General features: G+C 42.4%; 1 protein-coding gene across 1 annotated transcript in view; it reads right to left on the bottom strand.

The window, feature by feature from the left end:
* LOC102794093 (fibroblast growth factor 14-like) overlaps positions 1–14,557 on the bottom strand; it is a 73,410-nt gene extending 58,853 nt beyond the window's left edge. The window contains exon 1 of the mRNA XM_035913985.2: positions 13,249–14,557. Coding sequence (XP_035769878.2) covers positions 13,249–13,930 — 682 coding nt within the window. The 5' untranslated portion in view covers positions 13,931–14,557. The remainder of the gene's footprint in view (positions 1–13,248) is intronic.
* Positions 14,558–21,227: the final 6,670 nt, after the last annotated feature.

Below are 21,227 nucleotides of genomic sequence, written 5' to 3'. Positions count from 1 at the left end.
CAGTGCCCTAAGGGGGTGTACAGTGTCTGTGTGTCAGTGACTGAGATATATGTCTTATAGTTTGTACTACAAACTGTTTGGTACGAGGCAAATTGAATTGAATTGTGATAAAAAATGATTTCTTCCTTCATCTTGAGTTTTCTTTTTCTTGATTGTGGTATAAGGTTTTGGGATCTCTTGCTCAAGACAAGCTTTTTTGTTTTTTTCCTCAAGCCTGTAATGTATGAAAAACACTTGCTACACGCACAAAGTCATGGGAATGACGACACTCCTTTGATTAGTATTGGTCATTGTGCTATTTCAACACAATCTACAGTGGTTATGTTAGAAAAGTTAATGGAGTAGGTCATGAGCAGTCGGATTGATCAGAACAATTTGATTTGGCAGCTGTGGTTAAACACTTGGATGAGGCACCTAAACTTCAGCTCATGCTTCACCTGTTGGCGGTTAAAGGAAAGGACAGCACAGCAGTTTGTTGAGGAAGGCAGAGAGAATCAATGCATTGATGAAGCAGGCAATGAGGTAGTGACGATAAGTGGGGGTTGTTTCACATCTACCTTGACCAGCTCACATCCTGTTAAACCATTTTGGCTTGTGAGTCTGTCATTGTTTGAGGAGAATTCACCTCTATTTGCATCAGGCTGGGACAGTTAACGCAAAGCCAGTGCATCTAAAACAGATGCTTGAAAATTAAAATGACTTCATTCGACCCTTGAACCCCTGGACAAGACCAGTTCTTGTCCTCACTTTTGTGTTGTCTATTGTACAAGCTTGTCCTTGATAGCTTGAGGATCTCAAAGACAAACCTAAAGACAAACCAGTATCCATTACCAGTGTCTCTCTTTTAGAGCTCAATATAGTTGTTTACGTTCAACAACTTGTTTAGTGTACCACAATCAAATTATTGTGTTCAGCTGGACTTTTCTGGAGCCTTTGTCATGCTTGGATGAGGAGCTAACCAAATTATGCCAGGCTAACCTCAAGGTAAAGCCAGTTAAATGAAATATATTTGCTTGCAGAGCAACATCATCCGGTGCACTGTGCAGAAGCTGGAAAAGTAGAAGCATGGCATCAGCAACTAGGGCTAAAGAAGTGGACTGAAGTAAACAGTTTTATTGGGTGTTTTCCATTACAGGAAGTGTGTGAAAGACATTGTATAGATTGCTCTTCCTTTGCATGAACTCACTAAACAAGGGAGATGTTTTAAATGCACTGAGGTCAGCTTTGAACAGCTCAAGCTTAGTTTGATTTCAGACCCAATTCTTGCATATCCTGATCACCTAATGTGAGATACAGAAGCTCGTGATGGATGAATTAGTTGGTCCCATCACAGGCACACGTCATAATCCACGCTAGCAAGGTCTTGACTTGACAAGAAGGATAATAATGGCAGAAAGGAGCTGTTGAGCATGCTCACACTGACTTAAACCCTCACTGCGCTGTGAGGTTCCAGGGGCTGGATGTACAGGAAGCTCTTTTCAGGGAATATTCTTTCTTCATTAATCTTGCGTTTCTGCCTCGTTGAGCGTGGTGTAAAGTTTTGGGATCTTATGTTCCCTTGTGAATCACAATCATTTGGTCTATTACTCAGGGATTGTGATTCACTAACAGGTGAGGACGTCTGATGAATCCAGCAGTAGTTTTGCATGCGTGCTTTAAGGTTGGGCGATTGGACAAATATATCGACTATCGACGTTAGGCTGTGCCCTCGTTAAATATTTTAATCATGATGACTGTGTTAACACTAACAGCCCTACTTTTGGGAGGAAATTAGTTCGTCTATGTTTGGATTTCTGTGTTGTAAACGCCCAAATCAGTCCATGGATGATTACATTGCAAACCATCAAAAAGTCTGCGCATGCGCAAATGTATTGCCCATCGTCAATTACTGGACTGATGATTGTTGGTTGGAATATTTTTACATATCGCCCAACCCTAGCATGCTTGTTTTAAGTGGGAACATTTTTACACACTACTGTCTTTCTACTGTCTGGTTTATTTTATCAAAGCACTTTCAACCACATGCTTCATTCATCCATTTACACATGCACTTATGTGCCGATGAATGCATTAGAGGTTCAGTATCTTGCCCAAGGATCCATGACTGGGGTTCAAACCACCAACTGTCCAGCTAGAAGACAACCCGCTCTGCCTCTTCACCTACAGCCACCCTAATTACAGCCACAAAGTCACAAAAACAAAGCTAATATTCTTTGGGAGTCTCCACTTATTGCACACATGACTTAGCCTTGCTGTGACACTAAAAAGACCTCACACACAAATCTGGTTTAGCCACAGTGTTACATAAAAGGAAACACCTTTTAGAAATATGTGCATGTGGCATGTCTGTGTGTACGGTAATCCCTCTAACAATGACAGTTCAGCAGCATGGTGCATTAGCCTGTGAGGCTAACATGGGACTGCATCCAATTCAAACTGTGACACAATACCGATGTGAGAGTAAATCTCCTCTGTGGCGAAAAAAAAAAAGGAGATTTCAGTTGAGTGAGAAAATCGGATATATCTAAAAATACGCACTCTGTAACAATTCCTTTATTAACAGATTTATTTTGATAATAGCTGAAGGCAGTGGTGCAACCTTTTCATGGGCGGTGCAGAACATTTATCAGATAATAACTCCATATAATTTTTCTCAAAGCAAGTCCTTTAAAATTCTCACTTTGCATAGTCTAATAGCTCCAAGTCATGTTCGGTAAAGCAAGATCCTTCTGCCCAGTTAGAGTTAAATAACAGTATGTTTAAAGAATACCGTTTCCTAAAAGCTTTCACTTTTCTTCAGCTTTCAATTTACTTCAGTAAACAGAGAAGAAATACAAGCAGCAGACTCTAATGCTCAGATAAATCTACTGTATTCTGCAAATCCCATAAAGACCACAGCAAACAATGAAATTTTACAATTGACAAGTATCGTCTGTGTTCCCAAAGCCTGATGTGGCTCAAAAAGAGCAAAGCAAGCGACTGCAAGAGGAAAAAACAACTTTGCAAAGAATCAAGCACCAGATGAGTGGATGACCTCATCTGTCGGCTAGATGCACACATACTGACACACCATCGACAGCTATATAACAGAGACCTCCAGGCAGACGTTAGAGAGCGACGCCTGACTTATCAATTACTACAAGAGGCATTTTAAGTGTTGTGTGCATCTAACTGTGTTCCCTGTGCTCTTGGTCCAAATGCATAAGGACAGTGTGTGTCCTTTTGAGTCGTCGTGGTCAAGACCAGACACTAAAATACCTCCAAATATTAATATTATTAACGTCGATCGGTGGGATTATTCACATCAGACACATTTGTGTTATTATGCTGGACTCTTTCCTGAATTCTTGATTGCTCACATGGCACAAAACATGCACCAAAGAAAAAAGTTCTTGTTTACACAAGAGAAATACATAAGAATCTGCTATTTCATCTCTACACTCCCAATAATCGCGTAAATTTAACACAAAACAATGAATATATTTTAAAAACTCTGGTTTACAATAACTTTGTGATCATTTTTTAACTAAAGTCAAGACTGTGATCAGTTGTGATTGGCCTGTTTCTAACCAACTTTCTCAAAGTTGTTGTAAAGATCTAATGGGTGAGTTTAAATCCTCCTAAAACCTTTGATGCAAAGTATATAAGTATGTTTATGACTACAGGTATTATTGAAGCTGTGTGTTTCTAGGAAGGTGTTACTAGTCTTATTCTTCTGCTCTACCTCCTTTAGCAAAGAGTCGCTTACCTGCTTCAGCTTTGCCTAAAGCAGCCTTTATTCTCTTCTCCGCTACCTTCAATATAAACTCTAAGTCCATGGCGCGCACACACCTGCAAACACCAGCCCATTGGACTTACTTGGAAAACGTACTTCTTAAATTCTCTAACCCCTCTCTGGTGCTACACACAAACACACACACACACTGTGAGTGGGATAGATATGGTGATTATGTCATGCAGGGCTGTCATCAAGCAAAAGGTTAACACAGACAAGAGAAGACTAAAAGTCAGCTCGAGTGTGTGACTGAGAGGTAGAACAAAGGCAGAGATATCAAGGAGAGGTGCTAAGAAAAGCTACAGACTGAAAAGCCATCAAAAACAAACAACACATGAGAGCTTTTCAAATGTTTAGAGTCGCCTTTAATGGAAGGAAAGTTTTTATTGTCCTTTCGGCACTATTGATGAAGACCATAATGTGGGTTTGCACTGATTTGGGGTGTTTTTAGAAAAATACAGAATTCCTCCAGTCTTGTCCTTCTGTACTCGAGCAATGGTAACAGTGACCGAGTGTATCTGGCAGCTCCGGCCGCACCAATTAAGCATTTTTTATGTAGCCAGTCACAGAGAGAGACCGAGATGCTGTCAAGTGCTTCTCTGCTCCTTATCGTTCAGTCTGTGAAAACACTTCTCAGTGGAGCCTTTGATGCCCTGTTGCTTTTTAAAGTGCACTTGGAAAAATGTCACTGGGCGCTCATTCTCTCGTGACGGATACCTGGATCCGAGTCCAGACACATGCGGGTGCGCCCACACCCACGCTGAAACACACACGTCCTCACCTTTCTTCACTCGCTCATTGCTTCATTTTGAAAATTATAGTGTTTCCAGTGCGAACGCTGCTCCACTGTAATTAACAGCACTAGCTTCTCAAACGATTTTTTGACACCCTGCAATAACTACACTTATTTACTTCCACATCTCTGCTGTCCTATCCAGGCAGAAATCTAATGACACAGGATTTGCAGCAGAACTGAGATGTTTCATAAGATTATATAACTCACTGTCTTGGCTTACAGCATGAATGAAAGCCTCTTTTTTAGTGAAGACACTGTCCTTGACATAAGATGTTAGCAGTGTGGCTGCAATCTTTATCAAGAGTGATTCTTTTTTAAAGACATCCTAACTACATTTTTATTAGGGGCGAGGAAACATTGATAGAGGATCGTGTTTTGCATGGCAACATTGTATAGATACAGAGACACCAAGTATTGATATTTAAATAAATAAAAACATTCTTGGAGCACTAAGAACAAGACATCGTGAGCCACCATCTGGTGATAACGTTAGCAAATTCACAATAAATCCAACACTGGTCTGACTTAGCTTGAAAAACCCACCCCCTAATTCAGAGCAAGCTAACAGCTCGGTCACACAAGTCAAATAGGACAGCAACCTTCTTACAGCTACACAGAACTGCTGACTGCCAGCTGATTATATTGAATGTTTTCACATTTTGCAACTGTTTCCAGAGGTTGTTGCACACTCATGACAACTTTTGACCGCAAGGCAATTGCACAGGTCGCCTGACAGAAGGCAACCTTGATGCAAGCAGTTGCAGCCTGGCTTGGACTGACTGCAATCACTCTCCGAGAGATTGTTGAAAGTTTGTAAAAAATTGGAGTATTTAAAATGCAAATTGCCAACATGTTGCCATCAATCTGAATCACTCCATGTCATTGAGCAGAACTTGACTCGACTGGCACCCAGCTGGTTATATTCAGATTTTATTCCTATAGTTCTGACATAAATGTTGCATAACGCTTGGCTTGTGTCTGCAATATAAGTTTGTTTTGTTTTAACTAAAAATCTAGCCTGATTATATAAGGTGTGTGTGTGTGCGTGCGTGAGTGCAAGTGCGAGTGCTCGGTATGGCATATATGATGAGTCCAGACGAACGGGCCAGCAAAGTCATCCCTCTTTTTGCAGACTAAGTGTGTTTGGACAATGACGCCATGATCTAATAAGCATCCTTACACAAACATACACACACGCACACACACTCATACATACATATGAGGGGGGATATTAGAGTACTGCACCAAAACCCTCCATGTGACCGTAGAGGACAGACATCACTACAGCTGTCACTATTTTGCCAACTCATCATCTTTGGACAACATAACAGCGCGCAACTAGAACAGAGAAAGAAGCACACAATTCAGTTGATTCAACAACGCACACGAAGGTGGATTTTGAAGGCAGATCTCAGCATAACCGCTTTTTAAAAGCAATATATTTAGATGGCGTGTGTAGTCCATGCGTGTTTGTGTATATGTGACTCTTTCGCTTACAGCGACAGATCTGAGTTGGCACAAACCCTGCTGCTATACTCCAGAGTTTGAATAAAACATAAAGTAAGACGCCTTAATGGAAACTCTCCGAAGAAGGTGAGCAAGCTTGCCTATGTGGATGCATGGACTCGCACGCCTACGTGTGCTATAAAAGGTGAAAGTCTCTATCTGGGTCACACCACATGGGACACGAGACATTGAGTAACACCGTGCTTTATTCCTCTTAACAATGAATGATACAGATGCTGGTGGAGACGTTTTTCAGTAGTCAGACACCATTCACTCAGCTTCTTTCTGTCAGAACATATACACTGACAGCGAGGCCAAACCGAATCACTAAACTCAAGTATTTGATTCCATGGCCTTGATTCTACATGCATTAGTTGAATTTAGTCCCTGATATCAGTTATATGGCCTGTAGTGCCATTCTTTGAACAAAATCATTTAACACATAGACTGTATATAAAGGATGGTAAAAGGCAAGTGACCATAACTACAGGTTTGTAGACCGTTTGTAAACCTTTCAGCGTCTTCATTTTTTTGTAGCCATTAGTGTCCATATTTGGACAAGAGGGCTTGGTAATCAGCAGCCTTGATTAGTGTGGTGGATCTTTAAATTGTGCAGATGCAGCGCACACTCACAGGTAGCTGCTAATTAGCACTAACTAAGAGACTTTATCAAATATAGGAATTTCTCTTACTAAAATTTAAGCTCAAAATTCTTGGTCAGCTTGTTGCCATACAGGAAGTCTTGTTAATTATCATTTAATTAAAATGCTACCCATAGGGAGTGTCAGGGTGGTGCGGTGGTTAGCACTGTTGCATCACAGCAAGAAGGTTGTGAGTTCAAATTTAGGCAGTGTGGAGTTTACATGTTCTTGCTATGCCTGTGTGGGACCTCTGGGCACTCCTGCTTTCTCTCTCACTGTTGAAAGTCTTGCGTATTAGGTTAGCTTAACATTGTAAACTGGCTGTAGGTGTAAGTGTGTTAGCCCTCCAACAGACTGTCTATGTGACCAGGGTATACCCTGTGTGGTGGGGCGTGGTCTGCGGGGCGAGCACACCTGCATGGCATCAGCAATCATGCCCCGCCAACTTAAATATGGGACTGGGTCCTGACTGGTTGTTGATGGTGTTGGTGTTGATGTGCACAGAATAATAAAAAACGTACAGAACACGACTGGGTCTGCCGTGCACGTTTACACCCTGCTTTTAACCCCACTGAACTGGTTAAGTGTTTTGTTTTGTTTTTAAATGGATGGATTGATGTTCCAAAAGGCACCAGCACAGCTGAGAGGTCCAGTTCAGTGGCTTGAATTAGCTAATGTAAATCCCAGTACACAGCTAGAACCCACAAAGTGGTGCATTTAAGCCATAATTAACTTTTAAAAATAGATCCCTGTAATGAGATGAGGGGAAATTAGCTAGAGAGCAATAAAATACCAGGCTGCAAACATTTTAACACTGAGCGCCAGCCTTAAGTGGCCACAGGAGGAACTGCAGGTTTTGGTGCTTTTGAACTAGGTTATTAGTCAGAGGTCACTGCTTAGCTTTGATCCCAAATAGCTAAATCAACTCTAGATCAAAATGTATTGTATATTATACCATCATCCAACAGCAGCAACTACAATTATAAAGAAACCAAAACCGAAGCTTGCTTCTGATCACCTGCATCAGCGCGTGTATTTTTACACGCTGAACAAAGCTGTATTTCGGGCCATGCAGGCGGACCCTCACTAACAGTGCAGTTTAAGGTAAAAAAAAAAAAGAAGAAGAAGAAAAAGGAAAGGTCAGTAAATGCTGAGTCAGCTAAACTCTGTCTCCTTCCCATCAGCAGGTCCGTGTTTGACAGCCAACATAAATGCACGCACATAGAGAGAACAAGAGCAAGAGTTCATATGTTATCTTTAATTGAAGAAGAGGGGGACAGCTAAATAGTGCTGGCTGCTATAAATCTGCAGGCTGAGCTGCAGCAGGATACTGGTGGGAATTCATGTCTCTCAAGATAGTGTTAAGTACATAGTGCTGTTCCTCTTTACGTTCACGCTGCGCGCGTGTGGGTGGGTGAGATATTATTTCTTCGGTTAATTGCCTCATATGACAAAACGGCACACGCAGAAGCCGAGTTTCTGAAGCCGAATTCAATATTTGCCGTCACTTCATTTCAGCTATTTACACAACATTGTGCTTGGTGTTACAACAGATCAACAGATTATTTTCTCCATGGCAGAATAAACTAAATTGTCACAAAACACAAATAGTGTGATGTGCCCTGCTGTTGCAGAAAAATGTGATTAACTGCATCCACTTACAAACTTTTTGATGAACTTGCCTGTTATTGGAAGCAGCTAGTGCTACATTGTATTCAACACAAGTTTACCAAAGAATGCATAGCAGATTATGTATTTCGTCTATTCGTCAACTGTTTGAAAGCAAAGCTGTGACTCGTAATGGATGCATTTAATAACATTTTACACCCCTAAAAAAAGAGTGGGTGTGAAAGTAGCAGGGTTGCTCTGGTTAGGAGCATTTCAGTTGTCAGAGTCCCCGCTTGTGTATCACAGGAATGCACACGCTCTCTCATAAACCCAGCAAGCTTTGCTCCGAGCCAATTCATCAAATGAGCACACAGGAGCGCAACATAAAAAGGAATTAAAGCAGGAACAAAGCGCCCAGAGGAAACAAAACACATCCAGTCATGTGACACTTTGTAAATTGCCAGCTGTGACGTTTTGGCAGGATTTAAAGCTGTGAATGCCCTGCAGTTATTAGCAAACCAGCTATTTCACCTGTGCCAGCACAGCAAAAATGGTTTGGTTTCGTTTGTTTTCAACTTTAATCTGTAAGATTCAGGAGCCAAACACTAAATGAGTGTTTTCTAATAAGACGAGCTTTTTTCATTTATTGATAAAGTATAAATATAGATTCAGAAACCACTTTACATGGTTGGTAATGCAAATATCTAATCAGCCAATTGCATGATAGCAACTCGATCAATTTAGCCACATAGGCAACCTGATGAAGTGTAAAATGAATAAAGGTGATTTCAGTGACTTTGAATGGTTGTTGGTGGCAGTTAGACAAACTGTCTGTAGTTTTCAAAGAGCCAAAGTTTATTTGTTAACCAATAACTTTTATCATAGTTTTCATCAGTGACACTTTTTTCTGATGAAAACAAGACAATAAGTAAATAAAAACTAATGCACGTACAAAAACTACAATCAATTGTACTGATACTTTGGACAATGAATTAAAAAAAGATGAAAATGTTCTGGTGACACGAGATCCAATCAGAACTAAATATCTTGTGGGAAGTGATCAATTCAGAATTAATCTAAGGAGGCAGTAAGATTAGACATGCACAATATGATCTGCCCCCCTGCAAATAAGTTGAAGCTCCCTCCTTGTTTTTTATAAACACTCAATAAAATGTTAATAAAGAAAGAAGAGATAAGCAGACATATGGACACATTTCACGTTTGATGTCAAGTTAAAGAAGATGCTTTGTAAACCATTTGAAGCAACTCTCACCAATACAGAACTTTATGTTTTAGTCAACTGAGGCAACTTTGGATTTAATCTCATGATATTTAGTTGACTAAAACTACAAGACTTTAGACGTTAGTCAAACTTAACACTGGCCTGACAATGTTTTTGACACAAGAGGTCAAAGGAGAATAACCAGACTGCTGAGAGGAAGACAACAGAAACTCAAACAACTACCGGTGACATGCAAGGTCTGGTAAGAGCATCTCTGGATGCACAACAAATCAAACAGATATGCTACAGCACCAGAAGATCACACCAGGTCCCACTTCTGTCCACTAACAACAGGAAACAGAGGTAAGAATTTGCACAGGCTCCTCAATACTGAACAAGAGAAGACTGGATAAATGTTGCCTGGTCTGATGAGGCTTTATAGAAGGGGCAGAGTTTGGTATAAACAACATGAAAGCATGCCTTGTATCAACCGCTCAGGCGGCTGGTAGTGCTGTAACACTTTGGGACCTTTAGTACAAGCTGAGAATCTTTTAAACACCACAGCCTACCTGAATATTGTTGGGCATGTCCATGCCTTCATGACCAGGGTGCCCATCTTCTGATAGCTGCTTCCAACAGGATAAAACACCATGCCACAAAGCTCAAATCACCTCAAACTGGTTTCTTGAACACGACAATGACTTCTCTGTACTCAGACAGCCTACATAGTCACCAGATTTCAGTCCAACAGAGCATGTGGTGGATTGGGATGTGGTGGAGGAGGAGATTTTCATCATGGATGAGAGATGTATGGCCAAAATATCTGCAGCAACTGTGTGACCCTGTCATGTCAATATGGACCAAAATCTCTGAGGAATGTTTTCTCCACCTTGTTGAATCTGTACCATGAAAAATTAAGCCCTAATGGATCGGATTTATATAGCGCTTTTCAAGGCACCCAAAGTGCTTTACAATACCACTATTCATTCACTCTCACATTCACACACTTGGTGGAGGCAGCTCCAGTTGTAGCTACAGCTGCCCTGGTGCAGCAGTGGCTATTTACCCTACCGCCTACTGGTGTAGGCGGTAGTGTCTTGCCCAAGGACACAAACAGGACAGAGAGCCCGGGATCGAACCAGCAACCTTCCGGTTACAGATGCACTTCCCAACCCCCTGAGCCACAGTAGCCCTGAACGCAACAGGTTCTCCAAACAGGTACCAACAAGGTGTACCTAACAAAATGCTGGAAATATTTACAGCTTTAAGATCATATATTGTCTTTATCTAAGGCTTTCTGTTTCAAAGTCAGACATACAAACTCACAACAATGTTTTCTGTTTATGCTTTTATTATGCTTTTATGACACACAGCATGCTATCTCCATGATTAATATGATTAACACAGTATGCTGTTCTATAGGACAGAATAGGATAAGGATATATATTATGTTAAAACTTCTTCTTTGCTGCTTCAGAAAACCTAACAAACTAAAAAGCAGGGACTTATTGATGCTTACACATACAAAAAACATTTAAAAAAAAAAACAATGAAATAGCCTAGCGATGACAGCTAAATTCTAAATAACTGTTAATAACTCCCTTTGTAAAAATGTTTCAGCACCTAGGTTTGAAATGCTGGTTGCTGTCCATGGTGCTGAACTTTTTTGCATACCTGTCCTTTTCACACATCAGCTCCAAACCAAAAAGGGGACAGTGCTTTGTAATCACTCAAACAATAAAAAAGATATTAGCATTTAGCATTCAGGGACAAAGAGAAGACAGCATTAATGGCTGACCTCATCGTACCCTCTGAAGATCCGCTGTGCATGTCAATTTTCTTCTCAGAGCTGAATACTTTTTCACTCTGTGGGCTCAGTGGACTCTCAGATGTTACCTCACTGTTGCAAAGGACTTTGTAGAAGGACAGAACAATATCAACATTCTGTATGCAGATGCTGCTAACGTTTTAGATTCTTTTGGTCAAGTATCATTATATTTATGCAGTCCTCTATCCGTCTGTGTGTTGCACCTGTAGTGTTTACAAATACATCTTGCTAACCAAGCTTGCTAGTCTTAGATGAGAACTCAAAAACAGCCACTTTTGACACCAGAAAGTTACACAGCAGCAGCCAACACTGAGGCTCCAAAATGACAAAAGCAATGGGTGAAGTCACTGGTGGCTATGTCCATCTTTTAGATACAGTCTACTATTTGCACCAGCACCTTCCTTCACTTTGTCCAAAGGCAGATAGTGACAAAGAGTGAAAAACGTCATACATCACCCCTTCAAATAGTCCTCTGTCTATTTGACTGCTGTAGTGTGCTGCTCCTTTAACTGATGAATAGCTGTTGAGACACACTGAAAAAAAAGGCCGGCTGCAGAATCTGGACACTGACACTGCATGTAAAATGAACTCCCCTCTCAGTTTCTATCTATGGTGACTCATAATCTATTTTTTTTCTAAGTTATGGGATTACAAATGTGCACATTCCAATTTACTACCACTCATACTGACACCTGAGATCACTTGTTAACTCCTTATTACTACCTGTTGTCATTTCATCAGCCAATGAAGTACTCAACAAATGCCCGGTGAATAAAAAAGTGACAAAACGATAAGTAATCTGAATAAACTTTTGTTTGTGTTCACTGAAAATATCTGACTACAGGGCATGCATCATTTAACTGCCCTCTCAACGCTGTGTGCAGGTTACATGGGCCAGCTTTCTGGTGCAATGTCAATATGCCGATAAAGTCAACAATGTCTGCTTCATTAGTGATGCCAGTGTCAATCTCTGCTCTGCTTTCAGCCACACAGAGGGGAATCTGCTGGAACAAAACAAACACAAAAAGCAAACTAATTAAGTTTGATAATTAAGTTTGCAAGACTGCCCTCTGTACTCTCTGAATTGGTAAATTCAACCAAATCTCCCTCTGACTTCAAATCTTTGCATCTTTGTGTGACAGACCCATCCCTGAAGGTGAACATGTTGCACGTGAGCACGAGGAGCGCTAACTCTCGGCTCACCTGAATGAAAAAAAAAAAAAGTTGGCGCACATACAGTATTAGGGGTCCTCCCCACACCCCCTACCCCTACCAAATATGCTCTGCTGTGCACAGTATCGCATTCAGACTTCGATCTCAGGAGAAGAGATGTGACTGAAATAGAAAACACACACGCACACACACACAGGCACGGGACTCTTTCCTATTCCACATCATGCACTGTATATCCACAGTGGAAGTCTAAATAAGGCCATGTGTTGTTTAATCATGCAGAGTACTGGAGCCTGAACGGGTCTGCATGCTGCATTAGACTTGATTTGTCTGCAGCATCTCTGCCACGCACGGCACGGCACGCTTTTCCTTTAATTTTATTTATTTTTTTGTCGGCACACACTGCCACCGTATACTCAGTATTTGTGCTAATAAGTTAGCACCCCCACCCTACCACCTCACCTCACCTCCCCACCCCACCCACACCCCCACCGTTCCCGTGGCGCTCTCACTTGCTGCACAACCACGATTGCGGAGAAACACCAGCGAGCGCTCGAACAGTGCAGTCTCGGGAGGGAATTCACACACGGGCTCGCGCTCGTGCGCGCACGCAAACACACACAAACAGAACACCCAATAAAGTCTTCTTCTGCCACCTCCACGCACGCACACGCACACACGCGCACAAAACAAACTCACCAGTTGGGTTCTTGTTTTTCTTGAGGCTCCTGCCACAAAGACACTGCAGCATATGCGATCCTTTGCTGAAAATGTTGTTCCAAATAAACCGCATGGATTTGGCTGAGACGGGGGGAGAGGAGGAGGAGGAGGAGGAAGGAGTGGAGGAAGAGGAGGTGGGGGACGAGAGGCGCTCCGGATGCGGCAGCCTAAAATTCACCCACCGCATGGGGGCTGATACGCCCCCCTGTTTGCATGCCAGCAGAGCCGGCCAGCTGTTGGGCTCAGTTCGGCGGTGCTTGGCCGCCCCGACCTGCACCATAGACAAGAATAAGAGCAGGAAGCCCGGCTCCTCGCCCGCTTTCTCGCCCGGTTCCCCCACGAGCTCGGAGACCACCAACCGCACGTATTCCGCGTCGACGTCGTCCCCGTGCGGCAGGAAGAGAGCAACCGCCGCGGCGCTTGTCTCCTCGGTCCCCGCCTCCGGCTGCCCTAGCTGCCGGTGGTCCTCAGCCGAGGAGCGGTCGCTGCTGCTGCCCGGCCGCCGCGGCGTGGAAAGCCCCCGAGCGCTCCTCTTCAAATGGCGTCGTCTGCCGCGCGGCGCGGGGAGAGGAGCGGCGGCGACGGACAGGCATGCGGCGGCGCTAGCGTGAAGTCGGCGGTACGCGGCAGCTGTCGGCTTCTGCACAAAAAACCATTGCATATTAGTGGGGATGGCAGGGGTCGATGTGTCCGTCCGTCCGGGAGGGGTGCGGATACCGGGGGTCCGTCAGCAAGTCGGTGGCATCCCTGTACCCGCGCGGCGAGCGAGTAGGCTACTGCAGCAGGGGGGCTCCTTTCCAAACGCGCACACCAGCACGCTGCACACTCGCAAACACGCACGCACGCGCTAGATGCACAGTCCTTTTTTTTTCACCCAGCAGCTTCTCTGGTCTCTGGTCAAGTGAGAGCGCACACACGGCACTGGAACGGGCAGGTGAACCACTGCGGGGAATCTCTGCGCTACCCCGCTCCGTCTTTTTCCTTCTTTTTAAAAAAGTCCTCATAAATATTTGATCCACGTTTTGGCCTTCACTTCTCAATAATCCATAAGCTCCAATGCGCCAAGACACTGGTGCTGTCTGTCTCCCCTTCCTATCCTCTCCTCCACCTCCTACTCTTCACCTTCCTGATAAACAGGAGCTGCTGGACTGTGGTTCTGCTTGCCGTGTCTGTGACTACTGAAAGTAAACGAAGAAGAAGACCGGAGTCTGGCTCCTGGTCCTCACGCGCTTCTTTCGGCGCTTCAAAGTCTTTCTGCGCTCGAGGCAACCAGCGGCCGGCGGGGCGCGAGGAGGTGCACTGACTAACGATGCCAAATCAGTTGCAAAGCCGAACCCAATTAAGCAAAACATCTTTTCCGCTTGGTAATTCCAAAATAAAAGCCCCTCCCCCTTTCATCATTTTTGAGTTCGTGTGAGGAAACTGTCGATTCAGAATTAGGATTTCACATAGGCTACAGCAACAGTTTGTCTTGAAACAACAACTGTATTATTTTTTTCTTAATGTGGCATCAATAATCCTTCATAGGAATGAAATGAATACTATCAGAAAAAAAGAAATAAATAAAACAGGAAATTTGTTTAAAGATTTTTAAATAAGCCTATTCCGTTAATAAAGTTTAAAAAAAAAGTTGTTTTAGTAAAATTTACCTTAAACAAAGTAGTATAAGCTATAGCACAATTCCCAGAAAACACAAATAAAATAACTAAGAAATAACAAATCAATCCTCTTTATAATTCAAGTATTTTGGTGTTTTTCCTTCGACTTTTGTTCTGAAGGGAGAAGTCACCTCCGGTTTCTTCGTGCAGTTTGATGCGGGCGTACTGGCAGAAGCAGCATCCAGTAAGTGTAGACACGTGGTTTCCACACCGTCAGTCTCCGATTGTCTCAAACACAGAACCGCAATCAGCAACATTTTGGAGGCAGGGGTGACACGAGGTCACTGATTGGTGGAAACCACCGCCTGCCTTTGTCTGTCTGCTGTTTATTTGTACCCAGTAATGGCTGCGCTAAACTCACATATCCGACTGTTTAATATCGCCTTCACTGCTGCCAGATGCAGCCACCTGTTGATTGAGTCGTTTAAAAACAGTGGGCCGGCGTTTAGCTCATATATAACCTGCTGTCTATAGGAAACGTAGACTACGATTGCTCTTGTGTGGTTCGCTCGTTCAGTTCTCCAGAACCTCCAGATATGTGGACCTGTAGAATACCGGCTAAAAATGGTGCAGTGATTTTGTATTCAGAGAGAGAGAGAGCTGGCACTGTCCAGAGTGCTGAATCCGCATTCGCCTGTCAAACTCACACAGGCCAGGGAAACTGGTCGTTATAACGCTTCGTTATCCTGCTGTGTCAGTGACTAAAATGTCCATGTAATTCATAAAACACTGACTATGTCTACATTTTGCTGAGAGAAATCATTTAAAATGAAAAGAACTATAAGAGTCAGTGCACATATTAGTGTTTGGAGTTTTCTTGGGAGGCTTTTAAAACACACCATCCATTCTCTGGATAGCTCTGTGGCTCATTTGCCTTCGAATGGGTCAATTTAAAAGCCTTAAACAGCACTTTTACTGAGGGGTGGGGAACTTTTATGCAATGCTTTTAATGTTTGCGATGCAATTAAATCCGCCTTTCGGAGCTGACAGGAAAGAAGGTGTTAGATTGGTAACTTGAGAAGAAGTCATACTTTAGAAAAGAAATAGAAGCATTGTAGGTGAAGATATGAAGTCTAGCATATGTATGAAGTCATGAGTAAAATAAATCCTCCATTGCTGACCCGTCTGCACCACTGCTTCAAACGTACTGAACAGTCTAAAGTTGTCAAATATTGCAGTCTTTGCCCTTTAAAACCTTACTATAGATTGTGGTCTGTTGTTTTGGTAACCGATACTATCCAGATTTGTTTTGGGACATCCACAATTGATCACTGGAGATAGTCTGAGATCAGTCCACATCAGTGTCTTTTAAATCTCTTTAAAACATTCTCATTGGAAAGGTTTTATCTATTGGATCCTGTATGATGAATGGAGATACCTTATCCCCATAGGTCAGTCGTTCACATCTTCTGCTGCCGGGCGGTGGCCTCAGCTGACCCCACATGGCTTCAGACAGACTGCACAGGAGGGAAAAGAGAGCGGACATCCAGATGAAGCTCAGACTGTTCTGGAAGCATGGAAGCGTGTTTATGATTAGCAATGCTCAGTTGATTTCCCTGGAATGGATTTTTTTTCTTCAATGTCCCTGCCTGGACACGCAGAGCTTGGATTTATGAGGCTATGCTACCCCAAGAAAGTTCATCCAGACTCTCTGCTTGTTTTGCCTTCTTTCCCCTCAATGAGTTGAATCTGTGAGCCTCATGGATCAAACCCTGATTTTTTTACATCCCCAACTCAACTTGGGCTGTTTTTATTAATAATAGATATCGTCCATTTGGACCAATAGCTTGTTCTTCAAGGAGTTCACTGACTTTTTAATCCTACACCATTAAGCTGTCCAGATTGTTTATTACAGTATTATTATTATAGCATACAAGTATTATCTAACACTATTGATGATACTGTTACTCCTGCTCCAGTCAAATGACTGAAAACTTTTTTGCTTTCTTTGTAGAAAAAAAATAAAAACAAAGCAAAAATCCTCAGCAAATTGAGAATAAATATTTCTCCATCGTTTTCTGTGGCTACTTCTGAGTACGGGTGCTCTGCAAGGTTCGGTTTTGGGGCTTTTACTCTTTCTCAGCGCATTTTGAATTTTAAACACTTTTAAGGATATTTATTATTAGTTATGTTTTTTAAGCCCCAAGATGTTTCTCGGTTACAGATCTTACAGAGGTGTTTATACTTGATCAAAGGTTGGATGACTGACAATTTTCTCCAACGTAATATACATTAAAATGCCCATTTTTAATAAAAAACCACATTATGTATTATAAGAATAAGTATTTTTGTGTTCTGATTTTGGATTTTTCTCTTTTTTCTGTGAATTGTTTTACAACTGTTGTTAACAAGAACCTGCTTCATCATAACATATAATCAAAAGAATATAATAACTATAACTATACGTTTGCTCTTTCTATTTTATATTGAAAGTTTGCAAATGTAGACTTCATTGAAAGTACTGCAGTGGGACATGTTGCCCCAGCTGCACATGATCATTATCCTCCTTGCACATCTACATATCATCAGAAAAATACTACCGGTCATTTTTCCACAATGCGTGTATCAAATATAAATAATTTAATATTTAGCGTGAAAAGAAGAATGCCATCTGCAGTCATTTATATTTTGCAGTTTGGCTATTTGACATATTGGTGCTGAATGTTTTCTGTGGAGCCCAAAAAAAATCTTGGTTGTTGTTTTTAGATATTTTACCAGAAGAAGGCTCACTGGAGTCACCACAATGGATCATCTTCCTCCACCTAACCACCTTAACCCCATTTTCCTCTGTCCCACCAGTCCTCTGCATGTCCTCCTTCACTACATTCATGAATCATCTGCTCCTCCTGCCTGGCTTCAACTCAGTGCCTCCAAACTCCAGCCACTTCTCCTCCTCTCCTTTCTTCAGCCAACAGTATGGCTTCCACACAGTTCCCCAAGCAGAACAGGAGAAGCTTGGTTGGTGGAAGGTGGGTTGCAAAGCAGCTTGCAGATACCCAAGAACTCTGGGTAGTATAAAACAGTTTGAGCACCATTCCCTATATGAGATTTTCACACTGAATGTGTGTCATGATAGGAGACTGGAGGCAGAATATTGCACTCACTGTGAAAAAGTTAACTAGATCAGGGCAGCAACAATGGACAACTCGAGAAAATGAAGGCAAAGGACTAGACTTGATTGCTCAACAAGAAACAACTGGGAGCGGAGCACAGATAAAAACAATCACTGGTGGAGACAGAATGGGGGGACAATTACAGTTACAAAGGAAAGGGGGAAGCAAAACTAGAACAACTCTCAAAGTAAAAGAAAAAACATAATGGAGACAAGACTCCATCTAATACTAAATCAGGGGCTAACAGATGCATGAGACAGCGGGAGGGAGGTAAAGGGAACCAATAAGGGAACTAACCAGAACTAAAAATAAAAATACAAGAACCAAGGAACAAATCGAAAACAAAAGAGAAAATATGAAATAAGAATCCCAAACAATACTCAGTAAAATCCAGGACCGCAACATTGTGCAGTTGCACCATCAACTGACGTTGGCTGGCACTGAGATCAGCCGATCTGTCAGGGCTGTCCAGGCTTGACTTTGGTACTTGCTTGAATTAATGCTGTGCTGGATTTAAGCTATTACTACTGTGAGTAAAAGAAAACATAATTAGAATATAGTGTGCTTAAATTTGCTTAGATGAGGGGGTCCAGCTGTAGATTGGTGAATGTCTGTGTATTTTAGTTTGGTTTAGCTATAGGCCTGAACTTGTCATAACTTAGAAGTAGGTTTGCAGGAGACTCTCCACATGCTTAGCTGTAAAAGTAAGACAACAAGAGGCCAATGGCCCAGTGGATGCAGAGTGGGGGTCTCAGTGCTTGTAATATGTTTTGTATGTTTTGTAGAGGAATTTGGTGTAGCTTGGGTGAGGGGAGATGGACTTTTATGACAGGCAGGAAGTCACATATACAGAGACACACACTCACTCACGTGCACACACATACACACAGGTACGCACACACACAGGTACTCACGTGCTCGCACATACATACACAAACACAGGGTTTACAACACACCATGTGGGTTTTACGATGGGGTCGCTTCTATAAAACTGGTTGTAACAAACAAAGAAGTGAAGATCTGCAGAGGGACACCGGCCTTGCACGTCTCCCCTTCTAGAAGGTGCAACCTTGCAAAGGCGTAACTGAAGATAAATAAGGGTTTTGTGAAATGACTACTGAGTCCGGTGCCGTCTCTGGATGCCCGAGGAATAAAATAGAACCGGGGTGAAACTGCTTTACGTAACACTACACATGGGAGTTAGTCCTTTCACTGCACTATAGCAGTCAAGCAGCTTGGTGTACGTTTGAGCAAGAAGACATCTGTATTTTTATTTTAATTGTCAGGCACATGCTGAGAAGAGAGAAATTCTGTGCTGGCACAGATAAGCAATTACACCCAAACACTGAAGTTTCTGGAACAAATCTCATTCTCTACTGCAATGCAGTGTTGGCAAATGAGTCCAGTATAATGGTCCCCACAAACAGTCCTGTCTCCTGCTTGTTTGTCTCTAGACTTGTAGCTATATGGCTGCACCTATTTAAGATACACATACATACTTATTACTGAGGCATGGGTGAGGTCTGGCAAATGTTATTTTCACTCTCTGTTCCCACTATGTTTTGTTTTGAAGGCTTCAGTGCTGTAGCATGGGATTGCTGTCATCAAAGGGCAAAATATCATCCCTGCGCACAGAGAGCTGCTTCAGCTGAAAGTGACAACAGCTACAGAGCATGCGTGACTGTGTGTGTGTGTGTGTTTGGATTTAAGAAATCTGCGCACAGGATGCAATGAATGCAGAACACCAAGAACAATGGAGAAGGGAAAGCAAAAGGAGTGGGGAAGGAAGAAGAGAAAGAGAGTAGAGTTAGGAGGAGTAAAGGGACAAAAAGAGGAAGTATGAAAGCAAAAGACAGACATGTAGAGAGTGGGACGTGCACAGCCGGTGAGGATTCACAATAAGAGAAGGAACCAGAAGACAGGCGACTTAATTACAACAGTGAAAGAGATCGTTTAAATCAGAAAAAAGCTGACACTTAAGATTCCGACTTTGCTGTAGATCTTTACTCACTTGCATCTGACAGCAATGATACTGCAGTAATGCCTCTGAAAAGACTTTTTTCTTTTTATATTTGATTGAAATTTATAGGTTTTTATGCTGTATGTATCAGGTATATCACTATGCTTAATTGGGGAAACATTAATAATGTTGGGGTATTCTAAGCGATTGAACTTTAAGTTTCTTGAAGACATTTCAACATCTCATCTGAGAAGCTTCTTCAGTTCTAAGACCTAATGGTGGAGAGTCCCAGGTATTTAGGCCCTAGTGGGAGCTGTATTTTAAGAGGGTCGTTGACCCACTATTGATCATGTGCCTCATTACATGAACCGAGGTGTGAAAAAGGGTGTGGGTTTGGATGAAACCATTGTGAGACCTTGCCTCAATCTATCATGTGACCTGATGAGATCACCGGACGCAAGATATGAGTGGGCGTTAAGGCACCTGTGAAGGGATCTCAAAACTAAATTGTAGGTGGCAGACAGTTGGTGTTGTAATCCACCCCCTCTGTTCAAAAATGGTTGTTCACAGTGGACATACATGGCTACTCTAACTCCTCTGGCATCCTCGAAAGAGTGGCCTTTGGCCTTCAGATGCAGACGTACAGCTCGTCCTGTCGAAGTGGCTGTTCTATGTTGTGCCATGTGTTTATGAGGTCGAGCATATGTATGGCTGTTTGGTTTCTCCAGTGCAGAGTTCTGAGCAGTCCTTGCTGCACTGTACAGGTACACAACATTGTTTGCTTTGTCTTTGGGATGAACCAGTTTTTGTCTAAGTGGCTGGCTGGGTTTGAAGTGCACTGGGAAGTCATGCTTGGAGAAGATTCACCTGAGTTTCTATGATAAACCTGCTGGGATAACAATGTTGTTCCACTTGTCCTTCTGTGTCTCCCTTCTTTATTGTGTATCTTTGCCTATTTGATGAAAGCCCAAATAGACTTTCCATGACCTGGATGTCTGACTATCAACACAGACAATGTTTGGGTATATTTATGAAAGAAGCTTTCTACAGCTGTTGGTGGCAGATAAGAGCAGCGGAAGTACACAAGTAGTGAAATACATCATGTGTGGGCTAAAGCAAACACCTATTACTGTATGAAAGGTGACACTTCCTTTGAATGGTGGATTTTTTTAGACTGCCCCTGGAGCGTGTCATGGGCACCATGCTATTGAGAATTGGGTTAGCATT

Source organism: Neolamprologus brichardi, chromosome 23, assembly GCF_056152115.1.
Source record: "Neolamprologus brichardi isolate AB-2024 chromosome 23, ASM5615211v1, whole genome shotgun sequence".
NCBI lineage: Eukaryota > Metazoa > Chordata > Actinopteri > Cichliformes > Cichlidae > Neolamprologus > Neolamprologus brichardi.
This window is presented reverse-complemented; position numbering and strand designations above follow the sequence as displayed.